General features: G+C 39.1%; 1 protein-coding gene across 6 annotated transcripts in view; it reads right to left on the bottom strand.

The window, feature by feature from the left end:
• Nucleotides 1–23,479, bottom strand: part of LOC101743085 (kinesin-like protein KIF21B) — an 85,279-nt gene that overhangs the window by 5,429 nt on the left and 56,371 nt on the right. Inside the window, exons 10-30 of one of the 6 annotated variants that reach the window (XM_021350593.3) lie at nucleotides 23,170–23,374; nucleotides 22,894–23,088; nucleotides 22,201–22,400; nucleotides 21,420–21,491; nucleotides 21,262–21,342; nucleotides 21,086–21,173; nucleotides 20,332–20,570; nucleotides 19,397–19,624; nucleotides 17,527–17,675; nucleotides 16,061–16,165; nucleotides 15,591–15,737; nucleotides 14,598–14,708; nucleotides 8,887–8,904; nucleotides 7,379–7,511; nucleotides 6,705–6,822; nucleotides 5,900–6,083; nucleotides 5,303–5,440; nucleotides 2,969–3,102; nucleotides 2,157–2,305; nucleotides 1,052–1,266; nucleotides 422–474 (exon numbers count right to left, since the gene is read on the bottom strand). In XM_021350593.3, the coding sequence (XP_021206268.2) occupies nucleotides 432–474; nucleotides 1,052–1,266; nucleotides 2,157–2,305; nucleotides 2,969–3,102; nucleotides 5,303–5,440; nucleotides 5,900–6,083; nucleotides 6,705–6,822; nucleotides 7,379–7,511; nucleotides 8,887–8,904; nucleotides 14,598–14,708; nucleotides 15,591–15,737; nucleotides 16,061–16,165; nucleotides 17,527–17,675; nucleotides 19,397–19,624; nucleotides 20,332–20,570; nucleotides 21,086–21,173; nucleotides 21,262–21,342; nucleotides 21,420–21,491; nucleotides 22,201–22,400; nucleotides 22,894–23,088; nucleotides 23,170–23,374 (2,952 nt within the window). In that variant the 3' untranslated portion in view covers nucleotides 422–431. The remainder of the gene's footprint in view (nucleotides 1–421; nucleotides 475–1,051; nucleotides 1,267–2,156; nucleotides 2,306–2,968; nucleotides 3,103–5,302; nucleotides 5,441–5,899; nucleotides 6,084–6,704; nucleotides 6,823–7,378; nucleotides 7,512–8,886; nucleotides 8,905–14,597; nucleotides 14,709–15,590; nucleotides 15,738–16,060; nucleotides 16,166–17,526; nucleotides 17,676–19,396; nucleotides 19,625–20,331; nucleotides 20,571–21,085; nucleotides 21,174–21,261; nucleotides 21,343–21,419; nucleotides 21,492–22,200; nucleotides 22,401–22,893; nucleotides 23,089–23,169; nucleotides 23,375–23,479) is intronic. The other 5 variants (XM_021350596.3, XM_021350595.3, XM_012693750.4 and 2 more) reach the window with 5 other exon arrangements.

The following is a 23,479-nucleotide window of genomic DNA, read 5'->3' as shown; positions in this document are numbered from 1 at the left end:
ACAGTATTTTAAGGTAGACGGGGTTGCCATGTGTGAAACAAAATTACATTACGTTTAATTAAAAAGATGATGCATTTTCAATCTCATTTTTTATCATTATTTCCTTTAATGTTTGACGACTACGACAACTGAAATACAAAACTGTTACGAATATAATTATATCGATTCCGAAAACCCTAGAAATATGTATTATTTAAAAAAAAGATTTTATTATTAGTATATTTGTACACATGGCATCCTCGTTGGTCGACAGCAGGACGTGTACTGTACAGTACAGTACAATAAAATACAGTACGGTACAATATAATACAGTACAATACAATATAATACAGTACAGTACAATAAAGTACAATAATATACAGTAGAGTACAGTACAATATTGTACAGTACAGTGCAGAAGCGATAATGCTTGCGACTGCACCTGAGGAGTTTCACGGCTCGACGACGATCCGCCACGCACGCACTTCGCCGCCGCTGTAACACACACTCACACGTTAACATAGACAATAGAGCGCGACAACACATCCCAACACATCGATAGAAAAAGACAACATATCGATAAGGTATGAAATTATAAGTTCCTATGTAAATAGCTTTTTAAAGACGACTACGCAATGCAACGCGTTTTAATTGGTGTATCTTACGACACGTAAGATCGGCGTGACGCGACCGACATTTGTTGATAAACTTTCAATTTTACTTTAACACTCATCAGTATATATGATGATAGGCTTTAGAATTAATTTGATTTTATTATTTTTGACCCATTGTTATGAAAGATATATTAAATTTAGACTCTTTGATGAGGTAAAATAAATAAAAGTATTTTATTATTTAAATAATTTCTTAAAATTACTAGAAATATCCAATTTTGTCTCAAATATCCAAAACTGGCTCAGCATTCAGATTATGCTAATTTATAGAATTTAATATTTCAGATTGACTTGTTAATCCTAATCAAAACAAAAAAAAACCCTTAAATGATAATATTTAGATATGCCTATATGAGTATGTATGAGCGCACGCGCACGTGTCTGGCTCCGGTACTGACTTGGAGGCGGTGTAGAGCGTCCGGCGGTGCGGGTCGGGGTGCGCGTCGAGCGCGTGCACGGCGTCGGAGAGCGCGGCGGGTGACGTCACGGCGCGCAGGTCGGCGCTCCACACGCGCACGGCGCCCTCGCGCCCGCAGCTCGCCACCGCGCCCTCCTCCGCGCCGCCCAGCACGCACACGCCCGTCACCCAGCCCTTGTGCGCGTTCATCACGCTCTGTAACGTTACCATTCCGATTCCCAGATATCTTGACAGTGTATTAAAATAAATCACAGCCTCTTAAAAGTTCCGGTCTCCTTATCTTGATCTTTAAAATTGGTGCTCACAAAACAAGAAACAGATAGATAAAAAAAAAAATTACAATTTTTTTCTATAATTTAAAAGTTCAATCTAGAGTAATTTGAACGATACATATTAGACAAAATCACGTTTCCTACTTTGACTCTTATTGGTTAGTATTACTTTAGAAAACATTGCTTTTTTTTATTTCCTATTTCTCATAACACCGTTCATCTAGCCTGTTTCATTATTTTCCTATAAATAAACATTTCGGCTACAATAATCGGACTTATAGCTCTCTCGAGGATTTTATTTTAAGCAGGCATAATTTTTTTAATTATATCGAAGTATGTTTATAAATAGATCTGGCCATAAATACTGTTACATAAAAACTTTTGTTAATTTAACTTTTTAATCATATTATTTTGAATTTGAAGCACGCTTTTTTTTTCTAAACTTCTTTCGATTTTGCGCCCTGACCTCAACCTTGACTTCAAATTGTAGTCAGTTTTAATGGACACGGCCAGGCTCTAAGCGACACGGCGACATTGAGTCTCTTAAAAAATATTTAGAGCAAGCAGTGGCGAAATTTCCCTTGGAAACAGTGCTTAATTCTATAGATTCGTGGCCAAACAGATTAAAGGTACAAAAGCCAAAGGTGGCCATTTCGAATACGTATTTTTTTTATATTTTTGCTGACACTTTAATAAATATGTAGGTATAAATTTTCATAATATTAGATTACTTCATAAAAAAAAGAAAAGCATTTTCATTTGTAACAGAACTTATGGCTGGACTGGGTATATAAAGCGGTAGTTGAGACTGACATGGGTGAGCGAGTTGTCGTGCAAGTTCCAGCGCTTGAGGCTGGTGTCCCGCGAGGCGCTGTACAGCACGTGGCCGCGCAGGGCGAGCGCCTGCACGCCGTCGTAGTGCGGGGGCTCCAGCAGGCGCCGGTTGCTCGTCTCCCAACCTCCTGACAAATTACATTTCCTTTTTAACCACATCACTCAAGTCGGCGATCAACTCATTGACTAATCATACCCCGCCTAACGAACGTTTTTTAACTAATCATACCCCGCCTAACGAACGTTTTTTAACTAATCATACCCCGCCTAACGAACATTTAAAAAAAATATACACCATAAAGAACAATCAAAATACACATTATAAACTAAAAAAAGATACACAATAAATAACAACAAGTAAAAAATCTGGCTTGTAACATAAGCCATGTTTCTTCGGTCACTTACTTCTAACCTGTTTTAATAATCAGACTATGGGTGAAATTGAATTTTTATTTTTTTTACCCTTACGGGGGAAACAAAATTCATGTACAATAAGTCCTCTATTATTCAAATGAAATTCACGAGAAAATCAATTTCCACTGCGTTATATTTACGTATGATTATCTCAGTATTAATAAACAACCGCCATTTTACTGAGACTATATTAACCCATTTCATCGCGTTTCCTTTAATTTCACCTCAACTGTAGTCTCAAATAAACAAGCTTTGAATCATTTCGTTCCATATAATTTTTCAGAATTATAATTGGAAATTTTTAGAAATTTCACACTGGCAACAATCACATCGCAAAAAGTCAAATTGCCATAGTTAAAAAAAACGAATAAGAATACCTGAGTCTTGTGCGTTTATCTCCATGGCTCTGACATAATGGTCCTTCGAGCCGGTGACGAGCAAGTTATCGGCGGCCGCCAGACACATGACGGCGGCCGCGTGGCCCGACCATATCTTGTACACGCACTCCAACCTGTCCCGGGCACAGGGATACTAATTTACTTTGCTTTACTGGTAGTAGGACCTCTTGTGAGTCCGCATGTACCACCGCCCCGCCTATTTCTGCCGTGAAGCAGTAATGCGTTTCGGTTTAAAGGGTGGGACAGGCGGCGGTAACTATACTGAGACCTTATAACTCATATCTCATGGTGGGTGGCGGCATTTACGTTATAGATGTCTATGGGCTCCGGTAACCTCGTAACACCAGATGTCTACCCATATATGCAAAAATATTGTGACCCGCACGACACAAGTCGATTATATTTGGTCAACTAAGGGCATTTTACATGCTATTTATAAACCACCTAAACGTTAATTCATCTAAATTATGCGTTAGAGAGTAAACATTATGACTGAGCGCAGTATTGGCTTACATAAGTTATTATCCTATAATCAAGGTACCATCACTTTTCTTGCCTCAGTAATACAGAGTCTGTAGATATCACAGCATGAATTCTGCGACCCATGTGGTCCTATGTGGTCGAAATTGACCCATCCATCGTCACTGCAGACATATTGAGGAGCGAAAGACTATTTGGTTTAAGCGATATTTATCTTTGTAATCCGTCCTTTGTAAAGGTCTGTTTTATTTGATATTAGCATCAACAGTTTGTTGATTTTAATTGAACTTCAATTAAGTTTATTCCATTCAAAGAGCTAAAGAAGTTTTTTTTATCATATTTTATGCAAATTTTAAGCTGGCTCTCCTGTAAGGTGGCAATTTTTTTTCCCTATATATACTGATTGCCTTGAGAGACTATATGAATGTTAACCTAGCGTGTAGGTGAGCTGATGGAGGTTAAGCCGCAGGTGTTGCTAACACTGGCCCTAGCAAGAGTAGTACTTCGCAGAATCTACCACCGGATCGGAAACGCGACCCACTGAGAAGATCCGGCGAAAAACTCAGCGGGCTAAAGTTGCAAAAATGTCGCTTAGACCAAATAGCTTTTCAACTATCGATACTAGACATGAGATATACCTGCTACCTACATTCCATACTCGGCCTTATAGGTATGGGTACCGCTAAATACCCGGTCCATAAACCCGGTATCAAAATACCTACAGGTATGAGCTAATGCGGTGGAAGTGAAAGTAAAAACCCATTAATAGATGTCAGGCGATTAGAAACGTATAGTTATTTTATAGGCGCCAAATTATATTTTCATTGGACCGCTCTCTTATATTTCTATAAACGTAATCAGTTAATCATGGAGCTAGAGATAGTTGACTTAATATTGTTTTCAAAACATGATAATTCTGTGATTGAAATTAATGACCACATCTTATTGTATATTGATAATTCATAGAGGGCGTTAAATTTGCAAGGCAGCTGTTTTCACTAGATGTCGCTCACATTAACAATGAATATTAGTTTAACGGGTTAGCGGACGAGCGACCTGCGACCCATTACCAAGTGCGGCCGTCGTAGCGACGAAGCGGCACTGGCGGCGCAGTATCATATCAAGACGTGTCGAACGAGTTTGAGACCCGACCAGCACGTACGGGCGGTATACGGGTAGTTTTCCAATTACAGAGCACAATGCCTAATTATGCTGAAGCTTAATTGGAACGTGAATTAGTTTTCAAATGCAACAGCAGAGTGCGCTAAGTTCAGCGTTGAAAAAATATATATGGAGTTAGCAACCTCATTAACGTATAAATAATGTGGTAAACAATAATAATTGGTTGAAAACTATTTACGGTTATTTTAAGTAATTTGGATTTTGATTATTTCATTATCACTTTTTTACGTTTTAAGTAATTTTTTTAAATTAGTTCTAATAAATTTATATACTTTTTAATTGAATAATCTTATTCAGATGATAGTGATGACGATGATTTATCGAATGCTCCGAGTTTAAATCAATCAATTATTTCATTATCAAGCGATATATTTTCTGAAAATATATATGATAATGAAACAGATGAGTTATTTGAGCCATTAATAAAATATCTAATGACAGGCAGTACTTTTGAGAGTGCTCGATTGTGCGAAGCGTTGCTGTAGTTGGAACATTCAACGTTGAGCATTATGCCGAATAATGCGCTCTAGTGCTGTAATCGGAAAACTACCCCGGTATGGGTACTGCCAAATCCATACTGGGACTTTAGACCTGTACTAATATATACCTCTCATTCCTAGTCGATATCGTCCCGCGGTAAAGGATACGTACATGCGCAGGTCCCACAGACGCAGCTTGTCCCCCGCGGCGGTGTACAGCGTGTGAGGCGCGCACAGCCGCAGCGCCGTCACCGGCACCTCGCCGGCCGCGCCGCGCCCCGCCGGACACGGACCGGTCGCGCCCGACGACCTGCCCGTGTCATCACAATGTACTGTTCAAATTCAGACCTTACAACTCACGTCTCAAGTTAGATTGCGACATTCACGTTGTAAATGTCTATGGGCTTCGGTAACCATTTAATACTAGGTGGGCCGTGAGCTCGTCTATCCAAAGTAAGCAATTAAAAAAAAAGTACAAAACCATCTACTGTCAGATAGCGGAAACAAAATACTAGAGATGTGTGAAATATTCTCCATAATTGTAGGGATGTGGTATCGACTATAAAAGCGTTGCAGGGATGGCACGCAGTCAGTTAGTAATCAGAACTACTCGAAGCGAAACAGCGAACGGATCACCTGAAGCGAATTAAGAGTTTTAAAGTGTTTGTTGAGTGTTTTAAGTGTTGAATACAGTTTTCAGTTGCACTTTGGTGGAATTTTATTTATCTCGAACCCCAACGCGTAACAATAAGTTGAAGAGAGTACACACCAGAGCGTAGTGAGCGGTGTCCTAGTCCGGGTGTCGAAGAGCCTGACGGCGGGACCGGCGGCGGCGAGGAGCAGCCTGCCCCCGTCCGCGGCGGTGCCGGCCGCCAGCGACGACACCGCGCCGCCGCACCAGCCGCGCCACGCCTCGCTGCCCACGGACAGGTCCCAGCCACGGACCGTGCGATCTTAATAACGAACAAACGTATTAGCGCTTGTTCAATTTTATAATACCTAGCACTGTGTAAAGAAAGTGTTGTCTTTAATACGAATTTTGCCGCGTCCGAAATAAATTACAAAAAAAAACCACTTTAAATGTTGTTTCGTTATTCTAACGAGCAACATATTGTGGTTTTATTTAAAATTATAAAAAACAGGAAAAAAATTGATTAATAAATACATACTACTAATTTGCCCAAGGGATTCTCTAAATACCCTCCAACGATGCGCTGCAACTACGCGCCATTGCTTATTCGAATCGATACAAAGAAATCATCCAAAATAGTAAAGCAACACAGCAGTAATAAGAACCACATTAATACGGACGTCATAAAAATGTATACCAAAAATTTCTTAATCAAAAAATGTTAATTTGAATATAAACCAATACTATGATGTAAATAATATTACGAATTACTTATTTGATTCGAATTACTTACTCATCGACACACAACTACTCGGATTATCAATCGAACTCCTTGTTTACTTCGTATATAAATAAATTTAGGAATAAATTAAATTCAAGATTTGCTAATACAAACATGTTATTTGAGGGTAGTCAAAGAAACTTGAAGGAACATTTGGCTCACCTACGCCGCCGCTGTACACAGCGTGTGTTGTGGCGGCCAGGGCCAGAGCCGCGCCCGCGTGTCCCTCCGCCACGTGTGTGCACTGCAGCCACGCTCTCGTGTTTCCACCGATAACGCGCTGCACACCACATAGTAATAAACACGATTAAGCGATTTTTCCCTGACCTGGTAGCCTAAGGGGGTATTCTAGTTACGCGCGTACCTACAGGTAGGTGAGCTCACGTGCTCAAGCTTAGAGAATTTGTTAGCATTTGCCCTAGCAACAGCTTCGCTGAATCTACCACCGGATCGGAATCGCGACCCACTGATAAGATCCGATGAGAAACTCAGTGGGCTGTGTCTATGGGTTAGTTAGCTCTTCGCACTCTAGTGCTTAACAGCCTGAAAGTATCGAGAGTGGATCCGGTAGATTAGAAAGGATATGTTTCGGAAAACGGTGGCTTTGCCTGGGTCGGATATCTGACTAGTGTTGGCCACGATAAGTTACTATTTAACGATAAATATAGCATCGATACTTATGTAAACAATGAAATACGAGGTAAAGAGATAGAATAACTATGTTATATTATTCGCTATATCTTTCATGCTATTATTCCGCCAAATCGATTTGTGGTTTACGATTAGATTTAAATTGAATACGGGTTAAGTCGCGAGGAAACTAATGCATATCTTACTTTGATTGCAAGTTCTTTGACGATTCCTTGGGGCGAGTTATCGTGTCCGGCGCCCGCTAGTCGCAAGAACACGTCGTCATCCCTGGCTCGTCTCGTGGCCCCCGGAGAGGCGGGCGGCGTGCTTGCCGGCTCTCTGTCAGTGGCAACACCAAGCGGTAAACAAGCGAAGGCGGGTATACGCCCATGAATGATATATTAATATGTGAACGGGAGACAGACGTGACAGCGAAAATATGACAATTATTTTAGCATTATATTTTAACAAGTTTTATACCCACTTGTTTTTCAGTTCGCGCGATTCGTGACCATAATTAAACTAATTTTAAGTTTTAATATCGCGTCTGTTATTTTTATTACTAGGTGACGACCAAGCTTTGGTCGGTTTTTTTTTGATAACGCCATCTTGTTGTGTCTTTAAAGCGGTAAGTTGCCCTCAATTAAGAAAAATGGTATTATTATTCGCCAACAGATGTCGGGAAGAGTTGATTATTGAAAACACGAATAAAACAACATTTTCTGAAAATAAATCGTAGCTAGATCGATTTATCGCCCCCCAAAACCCCTGTATACTAAATTTTATGAAAATCATTGGAGCCGTTTCCGAGATTCAGATTATATATATATTAATATACAAGAATTGCTCGTTTAAAGGTATAAGATAATTTTCTAGACGTTTCGAATAATTTACAGTTTACGCGGTCACCGGGTAACTGATGTTGAAGATACTAAGATCTTGTTTAATCATTCGTTTAGATAGTGCGAACAACTTGTATAACTACTAATACTATATACCTAAGTTTATTGAGATAGTTATGACATCGAATTTGCATTGAATGTGTAGTTTTTTTTATTGCTTAGATGGGTGGACGAGCTCACAGTCCACCTGATTTTAAGTAGTTACTGGAGCCCATAGACATCTATAACTTAAATGGGCCACCCACCTTGAGATATAAGTTCTAAGGTCTCAAGTATAGTTACAACGGCTGCACCACCCTTCAAACCGAAACGCATTACTGCTTCACGGCAGAAATAGGCGAGGTACCTAGGTAGGTTGTACCTACCCGTGCGGACTCACAAGAGGTCCTACCACCAGTACAATATGTACAGTAAGTTGCACGGCCCAAATTAATAAAATTCAATTTCAAATAAAGCACAATCTTGTTTATATTAAAAGTAATTTATCACGTAAATAAGTTTCGCTGCTCCATCCGCTCTGCATTAGATGTACAATATTATTATTTTTATGTTTTAGAAATTTTATGTAAATGATTTTTTATTATGTATTAATAATTTTTATGCTATTTTCGCGAGTTTAACAGTAGATTGTTAGGAGGTCTTGCCTTTGATGAACTATGAAAATTTCATTCAGTTCTTTAGCGATAATGAATTAAGTTATGAACGATGTATTGTGTGGACGTGGTCATGTTAACGTCTCATGTTATGAAAAGACGGCTGAAATGAAATGGCCCCACGCGAACGATGACAACAACACAAAACAATTTACTTACACGGTTCCATAGTCTTCACTGTAACCAAAATACTAAATATTCCCTTGCTATATTGTCATTCAATTATTAATGAATCATGGATTTTTATCTCCAATATTTCAGTCGCACGTACATATATAACTCATTTTTTCAACAAAATCTTTAATACGTACGAAGATAGGGTATTAGTACAAATGGCAAAAACCTTTTCATTTTTTGTTTTTAACACATAATTTTTTATACGACATTTTTGAGACAAATAAACGAAACATACATACCTCACCGTATAACTTATATACATATTCGTAAAACTAAAACTAATAGCAGAACAATTAAAAATGCAATTGCAACATGCATTAGTATCAGTGGGGTGCGTCATGCAAACAAACACAAGCTTTATTCCAACACTTTAATAACTTTAATAACAGTGTGCATTTCGTTGACATTTTTCTACTTGTACTTAATAAAGCTGCCTATTGGACGTTGTTTTGTTATCAATTCGAGACCAAATAGTTCATATTATCTGTACGACATCCATTGTAGGGATGATCGATATTAGAAAAACATCGATATTGACATCTATTTAAAAGTATCGATGTACGATAAACATCGATAGCAAAACATCAATGTTTTTGGTATGAAATAAAACTGTCTATTTTATTTATTATACGTGTTAATTAATTAAAACTACGTTTTACGGATTATAAGCGGACGTTTAAAATTATTGGACTTGAATCCGACATCACACAGCACAATTTACATTTTCTTAATTTCACACCCATTTCAGTAGTACGGCTTACATCGATTACGTTAACCAGTGTCATCTGGTTTAAAATAATTGTACTACCTAGGGACTCGCTAGCTAGAAAGTACATCCACCGTTAGATGGCCTTAAAGATATATGGACGTTTCGATAATTAGATATTTTATTCTCTTAACATCGATGTGTCGATGTTATCGAAACCAAAACATCGATGTTTTCCAGCTATGTTGAATAAGTATCGATGAATATCGATCATCCCTAATCCGTTGACAGGTTATTTGGTTTAAGCGAACTTCCCGAAACTTTACAGCAGAGCCATTTAAAGTTTGAAAAAAATATCATAGCAAAAAACATCTTCAATTTGAACAGGGTAGGTAAACTGAATTATTTAATCATCGAACTTTTGATGCTTATACCAAAGGAAAAGGACCTTTAATTACAAAGATAATTAATGTCGTGTATTAAGCGAAATCTCTCTTAAACCAAACATACGTTTTACCCTTCGAATAATACGATTGTTTTAATAATTATAACTACTTTTTACGATTTAGTCTGGTGTTTTTTATTGTCATTATATCTGACGTTTCAAACACTTTACAGTTTTCGTGATAGATCGTGTTAGCTACCGTCTATTTTTACATAAAAAATATACTTATAACTTTTACGTTCAACTTGTTTAAATTTATTCTAATAATATAATGACGTTAAAAAAAAATACGCGAGATTAAACCTTTAAAAGTATATTTAACTATTTCTACGAAGTTATTCGTCAAGACCGAACAAAATACTAACTGCTTTAATTAGGTATGTAACACGTATTATATAAATGAGCAAACACAGCGACCGGCCAAGTCCTTAACAGTGTCAATGTCTACTGTAACTTTATACTATCATATTCTTTTCTGAAAAATATGTGGAGATGCCAACACGCAATCAGAAAATTGGTATCGAATTGCTAAACTCACAACAGATTCGTCCAAGTTAATGCTTAAATATAATTTTGTGACATACTATAAATAACACTTACCTATAAACATTTGGAAGTTACAACACGCGCCCACGCATTGTGACGTTAATTTGATGTTCTCGAATAAAGAGTTAAATAATTTAAACATTCATAAATAAAATTTATTCTATCACGATCTTATTCATTGTTTAAATTTTTTGAAAAAAAAACATTTTGAGACAAATATTTCGAGATAGCGTTGCTGAGAAAAAAAATATCATAAAGAACTGTAGATTAGTTTGAAAAAAATTGAGATTGTACTTCAAAAGTACTAAGAAGTAAGATATTTATTTGTTCGAAACCAAAATAATAGGACACAAATAATAATGTGTAGTACAATAATGAGTTAGACTTACTTGTTCAATACGGGGATATCAATTTCTGAACTAAATAAAAATTAACGTAACACGTTTGTGCCATAGAAATTAGCTTTTAAATAAACTACATAATATTGTTTATATTTACAATTAATTTGTTAGTCACGTCATATGCTTTGACTGGAATAACTATACAGATAGCTTTGTGTATCTTTGGGATTAAATGATTAGCTTCATAATACATCTAAATTACGCACGGCTTTTATTTTAAGCTGTATTTGGCCCGATACCCGTAACTAAATCTACATAATTACTATAGAACTATCACTACTATAACTATAGAACATTGAATTGTTTATTTACAAAATTTTCATTTAGAAATGAATCATTTTCATTTCAATTAATTTTCAAATTTCACATACGTGAATTGTTTGAACGATAAATAGTTCTTGCTTAATCCTTTTTCAACTCAAAAGATTTTAAACGAATTTCAGAAAAAAAAACCTCAATTAATCCTGTGCGCTCCAGTATCGATTTTTATATATTGCATCGATTGTTACCGCCACATCGGCGGTTGACTTCAACCCTTTTAGTGCTGAGCTTAAATTCACATATTTTGCAGAAATTGCTAAATATTAAAAAAAATCTTATAAGCAAGTTTAACTTTAAAAAAATACAAAAATCAATGCTTTAGCATCATCATCACAATAAAATAATTTTATATGGTTATTTATAAATGTTATTAATTTATTAAAAATGTTATACGTGCGCGCGCTAAGACACGTCCATACAGGTCGAAACCTATATTGAAACTGCGCAATAATCGGTATTGTGACACTCCGCACTTTATACGCATTAATATAGCGTCGATCAATCGACGATTCTCGCTCAATGAGTTAAAATAAAACGTCATGGATATTCAACAAGAACAGATTGTTGAATATGACTGTAACTACACAATACCGTGTTATTTATCGTATAATTATCCAAAATGGGGCGTGGTTTTGTGGGCGTTTCGTGTTCCTTGGTGTCGATCCTGTATCGATAGTCAGAACGTGTTCAATCCTCGACTATGGAGAGGTCGGTCAGCAGGCTGCAAGCAACCGACACGGGTCAGAACCCGTACCCTACCGCCGCGACAGCTGATCGAGTGTGCAATTTTCAGCCTTCAGCCTATACGATTATAGATATTTTTTCTATGCTATCGACAATTTTGCCTAACATATTATGTACAATCACACTTAAGCCGTTTTGGAAGGTCATTTTGCTATGAAAACCTCTATTTGCAGAGAGCATTTTATTGAATTAACAAGACGCATTTCTATATTGAAGTCTTTTTTTTAAAGTCTCATTCCGATTATAACGATAAGCTTTGTTAAAAACTAAATACTACATTTGAGTCGACTATTATCAAAGGCGGCAATCTGACTTTTGGACAATGATTGGTAAATCAGAAAAACGAATTATTGACTTTGTATTATATTGGCAGTCACAAAACTCTTCGGAACGACATCTTAGATAAATAACAGGTTAACTATTAACCTTTATTTAATGCAGGTTTTGAACCGTATTCTTTGAAGGAGACGATTATATTCAAATAAATCTGTATTGACATATCAATAAAAAATTTTTGTCCAAATGTACAGATTGCCACCTTTGATAATAGACGACTCATTTATACAAAATGATTTGTGGAAGCGTTTTTGCAAACACATTTATAACTGAATTTCAGTCGACCCATAGGGGTACCTGTATAACGAAAATACATACTACTAGACAATGCTGACGATGCTGATAATATTAAAAAATATTAGTTATTTATTTTAGGCTGGGTAGTTTAAAGTGTGGGGAAAGCCTTATACCTAGATTTTAATCTCATTTTCCGAGGATATCTATAGACTTCGGAATCCACTACAGCAGCCGGTGCTCCGTGAGTGCCTTCACTCACGAAGATCCATGAAAAAGAACTTAATGCTGTTTGCACGTAATGTAACAGGTACAGTCCGATCGATTGGCGATGTCTTAACTGAAGTGAAGTTTTAACTGGACGTCGGAAAGAAATTCTCAAGAAATTTCAACTTTCTAAATCAACATTTCGTAACACCGGTCTTTACGGAAGACCTTGGGGTGGCCGGGTCCTGCAATGCACGTCTGTGTATACTGAGGATGAAATCGATCTATATGTTCGTTTGGTCTCACAAATACATTATTTATTTCATTAAATTCGGATATTTGGAAACGAATGTGCAAAAAATGTTCCAGAAATCTAAAGGTCAATATTTTTTATTTTTTTATTGCTAGATGGGTGGACGAGCTCACAGCCCACCTGGTGTTAAGTGGTTACTGGAGCCCATAGACATTTACGACGTAAATGCGCCACCCACCTTGAGATATAAGTTCTAAGGTCTCAAGTATAGTTATAACGGCTGCCCCCCCCCTTCAAACCGAAACGCGTTACTGTTTTACGGCAGAAATAGGCAGGGTGGTGGTACCCACCCGCGCGGACTCACAAGAGGTCCTACCACCAGTATTTACGCAAATTATAATTTTGCGTGTTTCATTTTTATTACACGATCATTATTATTCCACAAATAATTTTGTATAAACATTAAAACCATCTACCATCTATCTACATTGCACATTAAAACCCAAAGCTGTTTCATGCAGACAGAGACGGCAAGATAGCGGCGGTACGGGTGCGAGCGAGACCAACTACTCAAGCAATATTCTAATGTCTACAGTAACTGTGCCTATAGTCAATACTTTAAATTAAACGTATATCTAACTTGCAATTCGCAATTGATATTGTTGAACAAAATCTAAATTGAAAATGTTTTATTCATAAGCTATCAAATATTTGAAATCTTAACAAATATTGATTTTTTTTGTTATTAAACTAGTGCAAAAGTTTATTAGCCACATAATTTATTTTGGGAGTTAATCGTAGTATATATAAATCAGCATATGGCTAATCGTAATCAATGTAAAACATTTTCAAAAATATTTCATTTGGCGTGGTACATTCCTGTAACTATAATATATACAAAAAGCAACGATGTACTGGAGTAGTTATTCGTCTGAAATAATTTGTTTTGCAAGAATTAAAACGCGTTCCGTTATAAATTTTTAACATAAATTTATATACCGCGCCATTAGAGTTGAAGTGACTTAATACAAAATTCTTGTTTTTTTGGTAAACGTCAAAAATGTAATTGAAAAATTGTAAGTTTTCAATTTCGATTTTAATACTTTAAGCCTTAAAGCGCACACCTTAAAGCTTAAAGTATGTGCTTGATTTAAAAGAGATGCAAAGTGTACTTTGTTCTTTTGTAATTAAAATATAAATTTCAATTTTAATTTTATAAGCTGATAGGTTATCTGTTTATAAGTCACTCAAAGTATAAAATTTTTATTTAAGTCGCTTCAATTCTAGAGATGCGATATATCAATTTACTTATTTTAAATAACAAATATTTCAATCTAAAATCATGCACATCGTTACTCAGATACGCTACGCCAAATGAAGTATCAAAATAAAAGTGACGTATCCACGTGTCATTGTTGATAGACGTCAACGTGACGTGCATGCACATTGATAAGAAAACAGATTATTCTAGGAGGTATATTTAACAAAAAGTGTACATACAATGAGGCTGGCTTGGCGAGTGTGTACGTGGTGACGCGTCGCGGGGGCCGGGGGCTTTCGGGGGGCGGAGGTCTGCGGGGGGACAGCGGAGACGACACCGGCTGGAGACCTCTGCGGGAGTCACACAACAGTCTCACGTATATTGCTAGCAGAGGCATGTTTTCGAGATCGTAATGGTTATTATTTCCACCTAGTGTGAAGTGGTTACCGGAGCCCATAGACATCTACAACGTAAATGCTGCCACCCACTTTGAGACATTTGTTTTAAGTCTCAGTTCTATATTACAACCTCTATCTCACCTTTCAAACCGAAACGCATTACTGTTTCACGGCAGAAATCAGGCAGAGTGGCGCTACCTACCCGTACGGGCTCACAAGACGTCCCACGACCAGTAAATCTCATGGCATTCTTAAGACAGAAACGCCTTACTGTTCAAAGTACACTACTATGCTAGCATATCTTTTGATCACTAGATGGCCTTAGTATGAAGTAAACTATTATTATTTTGATATTAATTAGCATATTCTAACATTAGTGAAAATCACGTTGTGGTATCTGTGATGGATATGTCTACATATTTTAATAATAACTAGTGGTCCCGCATTAGTCGAAATTCGATAAATATAATTAATTGAAATTTCTAAAATCACAGATTTCGTCAAGACTACACTATAGATAAATAAATAATATTAACCTATTCTCAATTTGACCATAGACTATATGCAACAAAAGTTTGACAGTAAACATAAGGTAAGCATATTATGTGCGCGTGTCAAATACATGGTAGTGCGTGTAATGTTTTTTTTGTTGATTTAATGTATTATTATTGCATAATTTAAAAAAAAAATTAGCATTCTGCACTCCTTCACTATATTCTCTATAAGTGTGGGAAATTTCATACTCCTCCGTCCGCGCATGTTTCGTAAAAAGGGGTACAAAATTTTTGCTTCACGTATTGATATATAGATATAAAATATATGCGTCGTGTATACCTCAGACTGCCGGGGGCGCTGGGCACGCGGCTGAGGGGCGCGGGGCGGGGCGAGGTGGGCTCCACCAGCGACTGCGTCATAGGGTCGTCCCCGTCCTCTCTGGCGATGACGCCCAGGTCGCGGAGACGCACCGAGCCGCGACGTACTCTGTAACATAGTTACAAAATATTAATTCTTCAGCATTGATACTTTAAATCTATAAAGCGGCTTGATCGACTGGTGGTAGGACCTCTTGTGAGTCCGCGTGGGTAGCTACTACCACCCCGCCTATTTCTGCCGTGAAGCAGTAATGCGTATCGGTTTGAAGGGCGGGACAGCCGTTGTAACTATACTGAGAAATTAGAACTTATATCTCAAGGTGGGTGGCGCTTTTACGTGGAAGATGTCTATGGGCTCCAGTAACCACTTAACACCAGGTAGGCTGTGAGCTCGTCCACCTATCTAAGCAATAATAAAAAAATCGTTCTTACGTATTTCTTTGGAAGGGCGAATTGACGTTGTCGTCGGGCGGCGAGGTGGGCGCCGTCGCCGTCTCCCTAGTGCCGTTCGTGTTGGGCTTCGATTCCAATATTGAACTATTGATACAAAATATTGACACATTACTTAAATTTAACAACTCAACGTTGCAATGAAAAGTACTTAAAATAAAAATAAAAAATACTCAAGTAAAGAAAGTTTTTTATTTTATTACATGTTAGAATTAATGTAATGGGTATAGTAACCGGCAAACATCTTGAGCAAATGACCTTGACTGCGCAGAACCGAATTTTAGATCACTTTGGTGGTGAGGGTGAGGCGCGACGGCAGGGGAAATCGTATCGAGCGCGTTATTGGTAGATCAGTCGAACCCTGCGTCCCGCACCGCGCCCTCGTTCCGCTCGCTCCCAAAAGTACGCTTGCGTACAGTGAAAAATCTATCGTTATTAATCGTTAAGTTATTTGTTATAATTGCTTGTTGACTTTGTTGCCATTGCTATTTGTTGAGTGGTTGTTGATTTTTTATAAAAAATACACTATGCCGCGACAAACTGGTGTAGTAATCAAAAGAAAGGGTAGAAAAATTGTGTACGACGTATATTGCTTCATTATAAAACAGGGGAAGAATGATATGGAAAAAGTAAAACAGACTTCGGAAGCAACAAAAACATCAGTGAGTACTGTTAGGTGCATTATTAACGAAGCTAAAGGCTCTGGCTTGCTCGCCGTGTTGCGGACTCCGGGTAAGAAAAGATCAGGGAAGAAGAAAGTTACCGGAATGGATAGTTTCGTTCAATCTGTAATAAAAAGATGTAATCATAATAACTACATAACAAGCAGCGAAACTCCGTACCGTAGAAATGCTTCGAAAAATTTAAAGAAGATATACATTTTAATGGCTCGGAATGAAATTTACGACGAATTATGAAAGAGCTAGGCTTCAGATGAAAAAAAAAACAGAAAATAATCGGAAGCTGGTAATTGAAAAAAGTAACATTCGATTACTACGAATCGTATATCTTAAAAAAATAATTAATTATAGACAAAAAAGAAGATCGAACGACCGAGTTGTAAACTACACCGATGAGCCCTATGTCGACTCATCACGATGATGGCGACTCGGGTGATGATGATGATGGTCAAGATTATGATAATCTCATTACGCTCTGAGAAAAAAACTGTACACATTGTAAATTACATTTTACACTGGGCGTGTAATAATTGGTGGACCCAACTTAGGATATTTTATCTCGTGTATGCTTGGAACAAACTGGCAAGAACAACTGAATCGTGTAATCGTCGCGGTGGTCGACGGCAGACTGAATTCGCTTGACGTTTGTCTACCACCCCCGCCCTGCCGCTCACATACCTCAGGCGGTGACTAGCGCTTCCGCGCAGACTACAGTACCGATTTTTCTTTACGTGTTTTTGGCAATCAAAATATTTATATGTAAATTACCTATCGACCGGCGAGACCGATCTGGTGGATGTACCGGAGGAGACGTGCGCCAGCAGGTGAGCCAGGGCGGTGCCGCAGCTCCAGCTCGTGAGGTTCTGTTCCTCCGCCGCCCGGAGAGCGCTGGCGGCTCGCTCTTGGCTCTCCTCCAACTGTTCCCGCAAGAATCAAATCAGTCACAGAAAAAATCTTTATTGAAGTGAAACTTCTTTAGAATCGTTGTGATTTCAAACTCGATGTAACGAAAAAATAAGTCCATAGAGACACAAACACATAAATGTATAGGATTCAGCCGGCGAGAGAATGAGATAGAACACATTAGACGTTCTCGATCTCCTCTTTGTGCGACTCTTCGTAGCATCCCCACTATCGTCTACTAAACATTGTCCATATCGACGCTTGAAAGGCAAACGTGACTAAGCGACAATAACTGCTTTATACATAAATGATAGGCAATAACCATATTGCAGGATCGCCGTAAAATCGATGCACTGGAGATGTGGTGCTGGAGACGCCTCCTAAAGATCCCATGGATGGCATTCCGCACCAATGCATCCATCCTCAAGGAACTCGGCATCAAAGACCGACTCTCGTCAACAGTGCAACTGAGGGTTTTAAAATTCTTTGGTCACATCTCCAGAAAAGAGCACTCGATGGAGAGACTGGTAGTCCAGGGCCGGGTGGAAGGCAGAAGATCACGCGGCCGCTCACCGACCCGCTGGACTGACCTGATAAAGAAGGCAACTGAGTCCACTATGGTCGAATGTACTCGTAACGCTTCGAACCGCCAGACCTGGAAGCGCATTGCCTGGAGGGCGGTTGTCGGGAGCATGGGCGACCTAACAGGTCTTACTGCACATACAGCGTCAACGCAACCACGACCACTCTGACAAGAGTGTCCGACTGAGAAGAACCATATTCGATGCGCAAAAAATATATATTTCTAGGTCAATCCTACAGCTAGATTCATTAAAATAGAATTTTATTCAGGTATTTCAACTTTAAATTAGTCTAAAGTAGTCTAGTGTAAAGTTCACGCATTGTCGCTTAGTCACGTTTGCCTTTCAAGCGTCGATATGTATGCTCCTGTGTATTGTAGAATTACTTTGTCTGTGCAGTTTGGGTCATAAAATATATCCCGGCTAGGGCGGTGAGAATGTTGCGCGGGCGCAACGCCATTATCGATAAAAACAAATGAGTCATCGAAAGTACACGGCGACGGGGTGGTATACGAAAGGTGGTGAGACATTGTTATGTTATGAGTCATTTGTACTTACCTGCAAATTATAGTACATTATGTCGAAGAGAAATGTGCTTTTATGCATTCGTTCTCTGAATTTATTTAGTGACACAATGGCTAATCCTTTGTTTTGTATCAAAACGGCAGAATTTATTCAAAATAATATTTGCACGTGTTGTTTTCAACGATGTGTTAAAAAATTTCACTGAAATAAGAACAGATCCCGAAAAGTTACAAAGTGTTAATTTCTGCCGTTCTCATTAACTTGCTCCGGCGATATATGGTGTAAGTGTTCGATTAGTGATGTTTTCTATCATTTTTATCATTAACCCACAAAATGACAAAACTAAATACACTATCGATAACGCTTATCGACAACAATAATGCGCATCACTATGCCCGTCCATAAGGTTCGTGAGTGGAAGAGAGAGCGAAATACTCGTTTCACCGCTCCGATTTTTTATGACCCAAACTGCACGGACAAAATAATTCTACTATAGTGGGATAGTCAGTATACCTATATCTTATTTATAAGTTTCATTTTTATCGTGTGTGACTTGCACACACACACAAACATTTTTATATTGTTATTTTTATCTAAACAAGACTAAAAATCAAGTCGGTCGGCGGCACCTGATGGCTACGGCATCCGATCCGGGGGCCGGTCCGTCGGCGCGAGTCAGTATCGATACTAACTTCTTTGAGATGCGCGCGTGTGTCGTTGAGCAGCTTGAGGTTCCTGGCGGCGTCCTGCGCGTGCTGCAGCGCGCACGCCGCCAGCCGCTCCAGCGCGTACCGGCCCGCCTCCGCGCTGTCCACCTGCTCCAGTATCCGGGACAGTTCGTTCTCGTCGTTTTCTTCCTGTTACACACATTTAACTTAGTTCGTATCGGATCGTGAAGTGAGAAGTCGTCGTGGCTTAAAGGATAAGACGTCCGGTGTATTCGTGTTGAGCAATGCACTAGTGTTCAAACCTCGCTAGCGGATACCAATTTTTCTAATGAAATCGGTACTCAACAAATGTTCACGATTGGCTTCCACGGTGAAGGAATAACAACGTGTAATAAAAATGAAACCCTCAAAATTATAATTTGCGTAATTACTGGTGGTAGGACCTCTTGTGAGTTCGCGCGGGTAGGTATTTCTGCCCTGCCTATTTCTGCCGTAAAGCAGTAATGCGTTTTGCTTTGAAGGGTGGGGCAGCCGTTCTAACTATACTGAGACCTTAGAACTTATATCTGAAGGTGGGTGGCGGCATTTACGTTGTAGATGTTGGACAGTGCATTTCCAGAGGTTTTTTTGCCACGTGGCACGTGGTTCGGCTATGGAATGAGCTTCCTTCCACGGTCTTTCCCGAGCGCTATGACATGTCCTTCTTTAAAAGAGGCTTGTGGAGAATATTAAGCGGTAGGTAGCGGCTTGGCTCTCTCCCTGGCATGGCTGAAGTCCATGGGCGACGGTAAGCACTCACCATCGGGTGGGTTGTATGCTCGTCTGCCTACAAGGGCAATAAAAAAAAGTCCGTGGGGTTGAAGACTGTCGGTCCCAGATGCATCACTAGGGCGTACCTCGATCTGCATAATCTGCGCCTGCGTGTCGGCGATGGCGTCGCGCAGGTAGGCGTGCAGCGAGGCGGCGTCGCCGTCGTGCGCCGCCCGCTGCGCCGCCGCGCGCTGCCGCAGCAGGCGGTCCAGCGCGCCCTCCAGCTCCCACAGCGTGAGGCGGGCGGCGCTGGTGCGGGCGACCCACCGCTCCAGCCGCGCCCAGCTCTCGCGGACCAACTTGCGGCTGCGACCGCGGACCCCTCCTGGATTTTTGATGTTTAGAATACACAATTATAACAATAAATAATAGTTTACAAAAACTAACAAAATTCGCTTTTACAGAAAATCCAACTAAAAAATAGAAAATAAATTTTAATAAATTTGAATTAAAAATTGTGTAATAAAAAATGATTTTAATGTATAAAAGCGTATGGTGCTTTTCAGGATATTATCAAAATAACCCTTGTACTCATATCTGTTCATAACTTATTTATAACTACTGACACCATGCACCCCATGCTTTTTTTACAATAAAATTATTTTTTCTTACACTACATATTTTTAATTCAAATTTATTAAAATTTATTTTTTAGTTGAATTTTATATAAAAGCGAATTTTGTTAGTTTTTTTAATATATTATTTATTTTTCATTTTTTAGTTGAATTGAAATTTTTAAATTTTTTTTTATATAGAATTATTTATTATTATTTATTTATTATACGTCTGAAGCTAATAAAAGCGTATTAAAATACCGATAAATATGAAACACCCACGCACCGTACAGTCGCCCGGCGGCTCGATTGCTTAACTTATCGCGATGTCCGCGTCTCAATAGAGACACTTCCTCTTGTTTCCGTTTCAATACCTATAATTATTATTTTTTCAAAATATTTATTATTACATCTTAAGTACATGTTTTCTTACTTAAACTATTCTTAAAGTATTGTATTCACCTGTTCTTTGAGTTTCGTTTCAGCCTCCAGAGATCTGATGAGATTTGCATTTTTACGGGATTCCTTGCGCAGTTGAGCGACCTAAAACAAATTTTACATTTAGATAACAGAGTAACACACTTTTATTTTTTCTTCGTAACATGACTTTAAAATCTTACCTCTTTAGCTCTAACAGCTTCTGCTTGAGCGTGTCGTTTGGCCTCAGCACGCATTTGTTGGACTAATTTTACCTGACAAAAAATAATAAGTTTGTATTATAAGTTTATTCTAATAGTACCTATGTTAGTCGAAATACAATAACATATAGATATTACGTCAGTATACAACTCGATGTATTGTTGCCTATCAGTTTTTAAGGATATAATCCTTGTTGTGTTGTATGAAGATATCGCATCAGATAGTATCGCATAGCAGGCCTTAGTTTCGGGATTAATGAGACACTGGTTTGTATTAGAAATCATATTTACTAATATTACAGATTAAAACAAAAAAGTACTTAGAAGCGTTTGACGTCACCCCGTGCTCATTTACAATAAAGGGAAGATTACTGTTTAAATATTGGCTGTATGTGCAAAATCCCATGGCCGGCCCAGGTAAAAATCTTTAGGGCTCGATTAAACGATTGCCAAAGGTGAGCTATGATATTATCTGCGCGCACAAAAACAAACAGATATTTCAAGTCAAACCAACTATAACTTAGGATTTTCTCCTGTGTTACAGATACAGGCAACCCACATGATAATCAAATACACGCGGACTACAAAAATCTTTAACAAAATTACTAAATCTGTTTAAACATGACTGCTTTATTATTGTATCTACAGAGCAGGGTTGTCAGACTTTTAGTTTAGCGCAAGGTAAGATTGTCATTAAAGTTATTGGGTAGGGTTGTCAGTACAGAGTTTATTACAGCTTAGGGTTGTCGCCTGCAGTACCGACCTTATCCCTCTTCATGTTCTGCAGTTCGCTCCTGAGCGTGGAGATCTGCACGGCGGTGTGCGCCTGCGCCCGCTGCAGCCGCGCGTGGTCGCGGTGCGCGGCGTGCAGGCGCCGCAGCTCGCGCGCCATGCCCGCCGCGCGCCGCTCGTACTCCTCGCGGACACGCTTCACCTTCTCGCTCGCCGGAGACGCTTGCGCGGCTGTGGGCGGAGCTCCGTTATGACCTCATGCCTTTTATAGCTTAGGTAGGTGGACTAGGTCACGGCCCACCTGGAGTTAAAGCCCATAAACATCTACAACGTAAATGCCGCCACCAACCTTGAGATATATGTTCTAAGATCTCAGTATAGTTACAACGGCTGTCCCGCCCTTCAAACCGAAACGCATTACTGCTTCACGGCAGAAATAGGTAGGGTGGTGGTACCTACCTGTACGGACTCACAAGAGGTGTTATACAAGGAGGTAATTATACAAATTATAATTTTGCGGATTTGATTGTTACAACACGATGTTATTCCTTCACAGTGGAAGTCAATCGTGAACATTTGTTAAGTACGTACTTAATCAGATACCTACCTGCGGGATTCGGACACCGGTGCATCGCTTGCTACGAATGCACCGGACGTCTTATCTTTTAGGCCATGCGACTTCAAATGTCTCATGTCTACAAACCATAGATAATACAATACAAACCTAAAGAAGCCAAGACTTTATCTTTCTCGTCGTTGGTGGCCTTGATCTGATGATGCAGCGTGTCGAGCCTCTGTTCGTAGTGGGTCCGGAGGGCGGTGAGCCGCCGCTGGGACATCTCTAGTTGCTCGATAAGACGAGCTTTCGTATCGATGTCCTCGCTGAGGGCTACCAGTTGCGCTGATAGTACACGTTGTCCTGAAAATCAAATAACTGTGAGATCCGTAGTTATGAAGACACGATGACAACTAGAACAGGTCCTAGACAATTTTATCTCACCTTTAGTCTCAGAATCTTCGTCGGAATCAGTGCCATCTCCATCGGCTTCCCCGTCCGAAGGATCGGAGTCATCGGCACTCTCACCCTCAGCCCTTTCCCTCTCTCCTATGGGCCGATCGTCCACGCTGCTCATCACACTGTCGCTCATGTTCAGTTTGCGGTGGAACTCCAGTTCGCCCATGCTCCGCGCCAGAATTTCTTTTTCCTGTAAAATGATATTGATACATTGACTCATAAAACAGACTTTGTTAAAAATATTGCACTGGTGCTTAAATCGTGTGTGTGTGTGTGTGAGAGAGTGCGTGCGAAC

The sequence above is a fragment of the Bombyx mori genome, chromosome 5 (genome assembly GCF_030269925.1).
Source record: "Bombyx mori chromosome 5, ASM3026992v2".
NCBI lineage: Eukaryota > Metazoa > Arthropoda > Insecta > Lepidoptera > Bombycidae > Bombyx > Bombyx mori.
This window is presented reverse-complemented; position numbering and strand designations above follow the sequence as displayed.